At 57.8% G+C, this 11,223-nt stretch overlaps 1 protein-coding gene across 1 annotated transcript; it reads left to right on the top strand.

Moving 5' to 3' along the window:
* The first annotated feature begins 659 nt into the window (after positions 1 to 659).
* On the top strand, positions 660 to 4,939 carry SNX33 (sorting nexin 33). Its single transcript, XM_050309236.1, has 2 exons — positions 660 to 2,116; positions 4,042 to 4,939. The coding sequence occupies exons 1-2, from the start codon at positions 676 to 678 to the stop codon at positions 4,293 to 4,295; spliced, it is 1,695 nt and encodes a 564-aa protein (XP_050165193.1). The 5' UTR covers positions 660 to 675; the 3' UTR covers positions 4,296 to 4,939.
* The last annotated feature ends 6,284 nt before the right edge of the window (positions 4,940 to 11,223 follow it).

Below are 11,223 nucleotides of genomic sequence, written 5' to 3'. Positions count from 1 at the left end.
ACCAAACCCCAGCAGCCGCCGGGAAAGTCGGCCCGGAAAGGAAATCCCGGGATCACCGGGAGGCTGGGCAGGGTTTGGGGTCGTTCCCGACGATTTCCCAGCACCCGCCGACAGGCAGCTGCTGGCAAGGGAAAATTTGGGGTGTTTCATCCACGGGACCCCCGAGAAAAGTCGCTTTGGATATATTTCCTCGCTGGCAGCCAGAGGTTTTCCTCACGGAAAGTGAAACCTCGGGATCAGCGTCCGAGCGAGATAAACCCTGCGTGGACATGGCAGAGCCCAGCTCTTGGGCCGGCCGGGGTTCACATCCCGGAGGAGCCACGGAAACGCCGCTCGCCTGACCAGGAATCTTGTTTTTTTATCCAGGGAATGTCGTTTTTAACCGGGGAATGTTGTTTTTAACTGGGGAATGTTGTTTTTAACAGGGGTGCCGGGATCGGGGGGGTCACTTGGACATACGGAACTTGGCGTCACCTCGTGAGGGATTTCTACTTCACCGTTTTTTTCTTTATTATTATTATTTCTCTGGGATACCGGCCAAGCCATTTCCCACGGCGCGTGGTGGTGATCCCGGAGCCGAGCGAGCCTGTGGTATTGCCGGGGGGGGGGAGTTGTTTTGGCTGGGGGGATTGCGTTCCGCTGTCCCCCCCTCCTCTTCCCGACGCGGGACCGGCCATGGCGTTGAAAGCCAGAGCGCTTTACAACTTCCAGAGCGAAAACAAAGAGGAGATCAGCATCCAGGAGAACGAGGAGCTCGTCATCTTCAGTGAGAACTCCCTGGACGGGTGGTTGCAGGGCCAAAACAGCCGCGGGGAGACCGGCCTCTTCCCTGCTTCCTACGTCGAGATCCTCCGCTCCCGGTCGGGCTCCAACTACACGGACTACTCCAGCAGCCCGGCCGGCTCCCCCGGGCACGACTCCTCCTTCTACTCAGCATCCCCCAATCCCGGCATCTCCTACCAGGGCAGTTTTGAGGACGACGATGATGATGATTGGGATGACTGGGACGATGCGTGCACGGTGGTGGAGGAGCCCCGGAGTGCCCCGGGTACCAACGGGCACCCCTCACCCAATCTGCAGTACCCGGCGGCCTATGGCCACCACCAGCATGCCGGTTACCGGCCCAAGCCGGCGCTGGAGAGGCAGGATAGCATGAGCTCCTCCAAGAGGGGCAGTGTGGTAGGGAGGAACCTCAACCGCTTCTCCTGCTTCGTCCGCTCAGGTGTGGAAGCCTTCATCTTGGGCGACGTGCCCCTGATGTCCAAGATCTCTGAGACATACTGCATCGAGATGGGCTCCAGAGGCCCCCAGTGGAGGGCGAACCCCCACCCCTTCATCTGCTCCGTGGAGGACCCCACCAAGCAAACCAAGTTCAAGGGCATCAAGAGCTACATCTCCTACAAGCTGACCCCCAGCAACATCAACTCGCCCGTGTACCGGCGGTACAAGCACTTCGACTGGCTCTACAACCGCCTCCTGCACAAGTTCACAGTGATCTCGGTGCCCCACCTGCCCGAGAAACAGGCCACCGGCCGCTTCGAGGAGGACTTCATTGAGAAGCGCAAGCGGCGACTGATCCTCTGGATGGACCACATGACCAGCCACCCTGTGCTCTCCCAGTACGAGGGCTTCCAGCACTTCCTCTGCTGCCGCGACGAGAAGCAGTGGAAGCTGGGCAAGCGCCGGGCGGAAAAGGATGAGATGGTGGGTGCCAGCTTCCTCCTCACCATCCAGATTCCCACGGAGCACCAGGACCTGCAGGACGTGGAGGACCGCGTGGACGCCTTCAAGGCCTTCAGCAAGAAGATGGACGACAGCGTCCTGCAGCTGACCAACGTGGCCTTGGAGCTGGTGCGCAAGCACGTGGGGGGCTTCCGGAAGGAGTTCCAGAAGCTGGGCAATGCCTTCCAAGCCATCAGCCACTCCTTCCACATGGACCCTCCCTACAGCTTGGATGCCCTCAACAACGCCATCTCCCACACAGGCAAGACATACGAGACCGTGGGGGAGATGTTTGCTGAGCAGCCCAAGAATGACCTGTTCCTCATGCTGGACACGCTTTCCTTGTACCAAGGGCTCCTCTCCAACTTCCCGGACATCATCCACCTCCAGAAAGGTAAGGAGGCCGCCTTCTCCCTGGGAACAACCCCATGTGAGTGGTAATGGTGTGGGGAGTGGTATGAGGATGCAATGAGGAAATCCTCTATTGGGCCATGAAAGGAATAGGAAATGAGGATGGGAATGAGAATGGAAACCGTTGCCCATGGCTCCTAGGGAAGCAGTGTTGTCCCCTCCAGTCACCCCAGCTGGGAGAGGCTGCTAGGGCTGTTGGGTCCAGGGTCTGCCCCAGTGATGCTGTGGCCTCCATAACTGCTGCTGGTGCTTCCTTTGGGGGGATCACCATGGGTGTCACTCGCTGCAGACCATTAGCAGGAGCCAGCACCACTGCTAGTGGCTCTGTGGTGACCTGCCTGGCACCCACTGCCACTTGTGCCTCCTCATCCTCCCTCCCTGCCGAGGCAGCAGATGGGTGGCCAGCAGGGATGCTGGAGCTTGCTCCCTCAGGGCTGGGACATGGCTGGATATGGCCTTGAGTGGGTTGGAGGAGCAGAGGGGGCTGTGCAGGGCAGTGGGATGGGGACATCCTGTGGGGATGACACACTGAACCTCCTGGGGACAACCAGGGTCACACTTTTCAGGAGTATGTCCCTGCACCTCTGAGCACAGGAGGAGTGGGTTAGCACCCCTGGGCTGTCAGAGCTCCCTACATCCCATTTGTCCAAGTTCCCTGGAGTTGGTGGGGTCAGAGGGGGTGAGAAGTGTCTGCTGTGCTCTTCCTGGGGTAGGCGGCAGGCAGGAGGGCTCGGTGTCCCTTTGGACCCAGGCTGACGCAGCTGGGTGTGGGAGCAGGGCTGAAGTCCACACACTCCTCCCAGCCCAGCTGCCCGCAGCAGGGAGGGGACACCCACACCAGCATCCCCAGATTTTGAGGGACAAGTTTTCCCCAGGGTGAAGCCAGGGCCGTCTGTGTCCAAGCATCCAGGGATGTCTGTGCATCACTGCATGTCCCTGGGGGAGGCTGGGAAGGCAAAGGGAGCAGGGAGAATACAATCCTGCCCCAGCAGCTTCTTTGCCTTTCCTCCCAGTGTTGTTTACCCCTGGAGAGGGGCTGGATCCCGTCCGGAAGCGAGGCTGCGTGGGCAGAGCGGAAGGCAGGATTTGGCCTCCAACCTTTGCTTCTTCCTCCTCCTCATCCTCTCTGCTGGGAGCAGGGTTAGGGCAGCGGGAGCACCATAACCCCGGGTCTGGTGCTCCCAGCAAGGGAGCAAGGGGCAAGGATAAGGGAAAAAAGCCCAGTGCAGGCCAGATCTTGTTTTTAGTTTTTTAGCCTCTGTGCTAATGAGGGGGAGGAATGCAGGGCTGGAGCCAGGCAGGATTCTTTCGAAACTGAGCTGTAAAAAAACATGGAGAGGGAAAAACTGGTGTCAGAGCATCAGCTGCTTCTGGGAGAGGGAGATGGTTTCCCAGCTGAGCTCCAGACAGCACCACAAGCCCTTCCCGATCCTGGTTCAATGCCTCCTGGTCTAGGGTCTCCCAGGGCTGCTCCTGACCCCCGTTTATGGGATACCGTGGAATATTTGGAGGGCAGGCTTGGCTGGGGTGCTTGGCTGTGCTAATGCTGCCCTGTGTTTTTAGCTTAGCATCCAAAGCCTTGAGTTGCAACCCTACAGGAGCCCAGACCCCAAAACCAGCTAAACATGAGGCTCTGTGCCCAGAGATGGGATGGAAAAGGGGCTGGGGAGACCAGAGACCAGGCTCCTGGTCTTTCCCTGCCTGGAGGAGAGGGATGGGTTTGATGGGTGCAGGGAGATGCACGTAGATCCCTCCTTTACTCATGCTGGGCAGCTCTCTGCCTCTGCTTTGGGTCCAGGCTGGTGCCCCAGCATGGAGGGCGGTGGGATCCACCAGGAAGGGCAGGGAAGGGGGCTGGAGGGTTGCGCAGATCCGCCAGCCTCACATCCTGCTCCCTGCCTTTGCCAGGCGCCTTCGCGAAGGTGAAGGAGAGCCAGCGGATGAGCGACGAGGGCAGGATGGACCAGGAGGAGGCTGACGGGATCCGCAAGCGCTGCCGCGTGGTGGGCTTTGCCCTGCAGGCCGAGATGAACCACTTCCACGAGCGCCGCGTGGCTGACTTCAAGAGGATGATGCAGTCCTACCTAAGACAGCAGATCGTCTTCTACCAGCGCGTCAGCCAGCAGCTGGAGAAGACACTGCGCATGTACGACAACCTCTAACGCCTCCACTCGCTCTGCCCGCAGCCTTCCATGCCTCCTCTGTCTGTGACAGACTCAGAACTAACAGGAACTCATCACGCTAGAGACCAAATAACTTTGGGCTTTCCTCCCCCTTCCCGGGCCTGTGGGGAAGGGCTCGCCCGTGGGTTGGCCCTGCCACCTCTTTCCCTGGGGACCTCCCGCCCTGCCGTGGGTCCGGTGGGGGCACGGGAGGCTCACAAGAGGGACAGATGTGGAGGTTAATGGCGCTGGGGTCTCTGCCCAGTGATTTTTAGCTTTCTGAAAACCCACTCTCCTGGAGCGGAGGCAGGTGCATCCCGGCCCGCTGGGAGAAGAAATCCAAGCGGTCAACATTTTGCACACTAAAAGCTTTTCTGATGGAAAAAAGAGAAGAAAAACAGATCTTTATTTGGAAGAGATTTTTTTTGTTTGTTTGTCATGAGATATTTTCAATATTTTCCATTTTTCTGCAGCATTTTTACTGATCAGTTTTTAACTAGATGCACAGAGGCGAAGGGAAATCTCTTTCTCGAGCATGGCTGCTGACTGGGAAAAGGGAGAAAAAAAAAAAAGGGAAAAAAAAAAAAGCCCCACAGCCTTTTCAATAAAATTGTTGGTAGAAAAACACCTACCTGCTTCCCAGAGATGTGTGTGGAAAATGGAACTGCTTCAGGATCCTGGGGACAGCTCTGCGTCCGAGCATCCCCTGACTTCCAGTCAGCTTCAAACATCCCTGTGCTGTGGGGGGAATGATCCTGGGAGGGGATCCCACAGTGACCACCCTCCTGCTCTCCAAGCAACCCACCAAGGGGCAAATCCTGCCCTGCTTTGCACTGCTCGGGGCCTGGGGCAGCGTGCGGCTGCCTGGGAGGCAGCGGGGCTGGCACGGGGGCCTTGTTTTTGAAGGGAAATGGCTGGGATAAATCACAGCGAGGAAAGTTAGGGCTGCCTTGGCCTGGCTCCAGGGATAAAATTAGCCCCAGCATGCAGGCCAGCAGGGTATTGTTAAACTAACAGCGACACTGGGAATGTGGCGGCTGCGCTCCATCCTCCCGGAGCCCTCCCCAGCCTGCACGCTGAAGCACAGCCGGCGGTGGTGCACATCCTCCCTCCTGTGTCCGGCAGCCAAGGCAGTCCCCTTCCCATGACCCCGTCCCACATCCTACCCCAACCTCATCCCACCCTGTCCGCATCCTGCATTGGCTCCATCCTACCCCATTCACATCACACCCTGGCACCATCTCACCCCAACCCCATCCCATCCCAACCCCATCCTACTCTACTCTCATCCCACCCTACCCAGGCTGCATCCTTCTGTGGCGCTATCCCACACCATTCCTATCCCATCTCATCCCCATCCCACTCTGGCCCCATCCTATCCGAACCCCATCCTACTGCAGCTCCATCCTACCCTGGCCAGATACTGCCTTGGCCCCACCCCACCCTGGTCCTGTCCTATCCCAGCCCCATCCCATCCCAGCCTCATCCCACCCTGGCCACCTCCTTCCTTGTCCCCATCCCACCCCAGCAGCCATGGGAATGCTGTCTGACCCCTGTGTTAATCCCACTGGAGTGACTGGTCTCTGGCCCTGCTGGTCACGCTATGGATGACTGTGGTGGCCTTGGCCCCATGTCGAGGCCAGATGCTGTGGGATGGTGTGTCCCTTCCCCCAGACCCGCTCCCTCGGGAAGCACAATGGGCACTGGGATTGAGCCTGCCACTGCCATCCCCGGGCAGGCAGCCAGCCTCTGGCACTGCAAGCAGCCTCCGGAGCTGTGTCAGCGTCCCAGCTTCCCTGGACCTGCCTGGGCAAGGGGATTCCTCTGCCTGGGATCCCCCATGGCAGCACAGTCCCCCTGATGTTCTGAAGACAAGGATGTGCAGCTGGAGTGAAGAGGTGTCCCAGTGCCCCATCCTCTGCTCTGCTCTCCTGGCATGGGGATGGGGATGGGATAGGGTCCCTGCAGGCTGCATGCACTCCTTTGGAAGGCTTGTGCCTCAGTTTCCCCAAGGGTGGACCTGTGCTCTCTGTGGTCCTTCGGCACCCACAAAGGTCTCCCTGCCCCACCAGCCATCCCTCTCTGTACCCTCACGTCTGGACCATGCTCCCAGGGTACAGCCAACCCACTGGCTGGGAGAATCTGTATCCCATTAACATTCCTGCCTTTTCCCTCTGCCACTGGCAGCGGGCAGCTGGGCCCTCTCTGCCCATGGGCAAGCATTTCAGGGTCTGGCCCTGCCTTGGCCAGATGGGGGACTTGAGAATCCTCCTGCTTCTCTCCATATCTACAGGAGCATCCTGCAAATGTGCCAATGTTTGGAGGATGGAACTGGCTCCAAGCATCCTGGTGGCTGTCCCAGTGCTCCTGCTGCTGAGTGGGCACCCAGGGTGCAGGGTGACAGTGGAGGGGGCCCTGGGGGTACACAGAGTGCTCCACGTGCACCCGTGGTGTCAGCCACTGCCTTTATTATCTGTGACACAGGCTGTTCCCTGCTCCCACAAGAGGAAAAAAAAAACCAGAAAAAAGCACAGGGCTGAGAGGAAACAGCAGGAACACAGAGCAGATCTGCTTCCTCCTCCCACTTCCCAAGGCTGCTCCTGCGTGGGAAAGCCAAGGCCAGGGTCCTGTGTGAGTCTTGCCAGCATGAAAGCAGGTTTTGGAGGCAGCAGTGGTGGCTGGGGCATCCACCCTGGAGAGCCCCACAGCCAGCACCAGAGAGCCCATCGTTGCTTCCATTCCTGCAGGTGGCTTCTGGGAGCTCTTGTCTTGCTGCTCTTTGGGCCTCTCTCCACCGTGGAAAGAAAAGCTGGCATCCTTGGATTGAGCTCTGGGAGACCATGGTTTGTAAGTGGACCAGGCCAGCAGGCTGTAGGGCCAAGCTGCATCCAAAACCCCTGAACAGGCATCCTGAGACCAACAAGATGCTCAAGGGTGGGGGGACCCATTTTGGGTGCAGGATCAGCTGGGGACCAGCCGAGCAGCTGGAAGGTAGAGGATGGGGATGCTGGGACAAGCAGAGCTGCTGATCAGAGGCTTGTGAGCCACATGGACACACCCACCAGTGTTCGATAATTCGGGATCAGCTGCCAAAGAACCGCAGTGAACCCAACCCAGCTCCTCCCACGGCAAAGGGGAGTGCAGCTCTTGGTGGGGCAGGCGGGCAGGATGGGGCTTGCCATGCATGCCATGCTGCTGGCACATGTTGGCAAGCATCTTGGAGAGGCACAGCTGCCAATGGGGAGCGGGGAGCAGTCCCAGGGGAGTGGGGAGAAGTCCTGCCTGCCTGTTGGGGCTGGCAGCAGCTCTGGGGTTGGGAATGAGTGGGATTTCACTGCAATCCCCACCGTGTCAAGAGGTAGACTGTGTGCCTGTGTAGAGGAGCAATCCAGGTGGATGCAGGCATGGGGTGGCAATGGATCCTGCAGAGGGAGACAGCTCAGACTGCCAGCTCCAATCTTTTAATTGCTGCACTTCTCAAATATTTCCGAAGCATGACCCTGAGTCGGCTCCTCCAGGCAAGGATACGAGCACCAGCTGGTTCTCTTGGCTGCATCTATAAATGCTACCTCCTGCTCCCAGCCCAGGGCAATTATGGCAGATCAGTAGTGCCTGTGCTAGGGAATGAGCTTGGAACTACCTTTAATTGGGGTATGCCAGCCCTCCTTGTTCCCTTGCTGCTGGTTTCCCCTCCCAGCCACAGCCAAAGTGATGCTCAGGTCAGACCCTGTCCCAGCTCTCCATGCCAGCCTGGATTCCCTCTTTCCAGTGGCTGGGAAGGCATTGAGCCTGGGAAGTAGGCCCTGTGCTATGGGGGAGCTGTGTTTCTGGGCGTGTTATTTGTGCAGGAGGGGTGGAGAGACCAGGCTCTGGGATGTGGTTATCCCTCTGTCATTGTCTATCTGCTGTGGAGTTGCTGGATGTGGAAACAGAGGTCAGGCTCAATTTGCCTAAAATTTAAATTGCAGTGAGGCTGGGGAGCCATGGTGGGCAGCAGGTGCAATGGGGGATGCTTTCTGGTGTCAGGTCCTCGCCACTTCATACTTTCCCTCGGACCTGTGAAGCTCCTCTGGCTCTGCAGCTCAAATCCCTGTGCTTTATCCCTCGTGGGCAAGATGGTGAGAGAGATGCCAGGTTCCTGGGGACAACACTGTCCCTGTGTGGGTTTGTTTGAGGTGCTCCCAGGGTGACGTGCCAGATCTTCCCCCAGGCTCCATCCTGTCCTGCCAGGCTTGCTGCCAGCTGAGCCTGTTCTGCAGGCTGTGGGCATGACTGGCCTGAATCAGGCAGGCACGTAGCAGGGAGGGAGGGAGGGTTCCCAGCATCCTGGGGTACTGAGTTTGGCTTGGAGCTGAGCGGAGGTGCTGACTTTTTGTCACACTATGCAGCTGCCCCCTCCCCCCTCCCCCCAAGACTGCTTCTCATTGCTTGCCATCAGGGAGTGTGACCCATGCCCCCCTGAAGGGACCCTGGGCTCCCAGGGAAGTGTAGAGCATCTCCTGGGGCTGGTGAGAGCTGCCAGGGAGGTTTTGGGATTGGGAGAGGGAGGAAGGAGCCCTGGACCATCCCCCCCAAAACAGCGTGAGGCTGCCTGGCTGAGCTCAGGGGGGGTTCATGTTCTTGCTGTGCTTCTGTCCCCAGGAGAAGTGTGGACAACGTCACCCCAAAGTCCTACAGCTGTGGTGGGATTTTGGAGGCTGGGGATATGATGCTTACACGGGTCCCAGTCTCCTGTGCTGGCCTGAAGCCTGGCTGGGAATAAAGTCCCTCATTTGTCGAACCCTGCATTTGCATGGCTACAGCTTGCCGGGAGGGTTTCCGAGCCAAAGGATCCTACTTGCCCTGGGTGGATTCTTTGTTTGCATTTGAATAGGTGTCTGGAAACTGGTTCAGTCACCAGAGCTGTGACTGCCTCCCCTCCTGCTCTGTGTTCATCCCTACCTGTGAGCCCTAGTGCCTCCAGGCTCTTGTTGAAACCTGACCTGCGCCTACAGTGCTGGTGTTATTAACCCAGGGGAGGTGTTGGATCCAGCCTGCCACAGGTGAGATGGCTCTGGGGTTATGGTTCCCTTCCCACTTCCAAAGTGCTCTCTGAGGACTCTGGGGACAGGCTGGGCAAGCTGGGGTTGTTCAGCCTGGAGAAGAGAAGGCTCTGGAGAGACCTTCAGAGTCCCTTCCAGTGCCTAAAGGGGCTCCAGGAGAGCTGGAGAGGGACTTTGGACAAGGGACTGGAGTGACAGGCCAAGGGGCAATGGCTTCATACTGAGAGAGGACAGGGTTAGATGGGATATTGGGAAGAAATTCTTCCCTGTGAGGGTGGGAAGGCCCTGGCACAGGTTGCCCAGAGAAGCTGTGGCTGCCCCATCCCTGGAAGTGTTCAAGGCCAGGTCAGATGGGGCTTGGAGCAACCTGGGATAGTGGAAGATGTCCCTGCCCGTGGCAGGGAGGTGGAACAAGATGACCTTTGAGGTCCCTTCCAACCCAAACCATGCCATGATCTTCCCTAAACCTCTGCAAACTTTATAGCCAGCTTGGCAGGGGAGGGTGCCGGGGAAGCCAAAGGGCCTGGCCAGGAAACTTTTGAGCTTGTTTGCGCTGTGGTTTGTCTATTTCATGTCCAGACTGGACCCTCAGTCCTTCTCCAGGTGGGTTGATGGCAGTAGGCAGCACTGAAAGCTGTGTCTGATCCTACCAACCCTGCATAACCCAAGCAGAGCCACCAGCTTTGAGGATTTAAACCTGCAAGCAGAGCTTGGCCCTGGAGAGCCACCATCCACGCTACTGTTTTCCAGGTTGCTGCCTGTCCTCCCCTGACCTCAGGATGTGGATGTTTCCCAGCAGTGGGAATACAACCACAGGCTTTAAAAATAACCTGCTTAGCTTTCAGTGTTCCTTACAAAATAGGCCACGTTCCTTCTATTTAATCCTTGGGTGCGAGGCGAGAGTAATTTGGAAGGAAAATACAGTGGATGTTACCAAGGCAGCCCTCAGTGGATGGAGGGCTTCTCTGCAACCCCCATCCCTCACTGTGGGTATGTAATTAGTGAAGATAATAAATGTGTGGGTTTGAATGTGATGGGGAAGGCGCAGAGCTGTGAACTGGAGCAGGAGTCCGTGGCAGAGGTTGTCCCAACCTTTTGGGAGCAGCACTGCTCTGGCAATCTCCCAGCTGTGACGTGGGCAGCAGGGTCATGCTGACCCGATTTTACAGAGGGAAGAGGGTGTGATTTGCCTCTGAGCAGAAGGAAACATCATTTTCCCCCCCTCTGGATGGGGCAGGAGGAGGATTTTGGAGGTGAGGAGGGGACATCCATCAGCCATCCCCTTGGGTCAAGCAGATCGGAGGTGCTGGGGCTGCCTCTACTGTGCCCTGTCCTGTGGAGATGGGGGACACAGGGTGCCTGCCTGCACCTTGACAGCTGTGGGTGCCCATGGGATGTGCCAGCACCTGCCAGCTGAGGCAGGGCAGTTGTGATTTACTGCTCAGCAAAGGTTTGGCACCCTAAACCCAGCCAGGAAAACCGCTGGCGCGGTCCAGGCAAAGATCCCAGCTCTGCCGCAGCCTTGGAGTGGGACCACATTGGGTGATTTTTTTGGGGAGGGTTAATGTAGTGGATTTTATCCTGGGTGGGGGTTGTGAGTGGTCCCCCGTGGTCCCTGAGGGCTCATGTCAGCTTCCTATGGATGGTGTGAGAGTAGGATGTGCCCTGTGATGAGCTTTCCAGCTGGAGCAGTGCAGGGTATTATTGTTGAATCCCATCCTGAGCTCAGCGCTCAGTTTCTCCTCTGCCCTTCCTCAAGCAGTTTCTATTTAAGTTTTTAGGACTCCAGGCTTGGGAAAATTTGAGCAAGAGCCCAGAATATGGTCCATTACCTCCAAATGTTGCTCAGCAGCTTAAAACAGGCCTGGCAAAGGAAGCAGCTTAGG

Source organism: Myiozetetes cayanensis, unplaced genomic scaffold (genome assembly GCF_022539395.1).
Source record: "Myiozetetes cayanensis isolate MyiCay16 unplaced genomic scaffold, myiCay2020 scf14, whole genome shotgun sequence".
NCBI classification, from domain to species: domain Eukaryota; kingdom Metazoa; phylum Chordata; class Aves; order Passeriformes; family Tyrannidae; genus Myiozetetes; species Myiozetetes cayanensis.
Note: the sequence above shows the minus strand (reverse complement) of the source record. Positions and strands in the feature narration are given on the sequence as shown.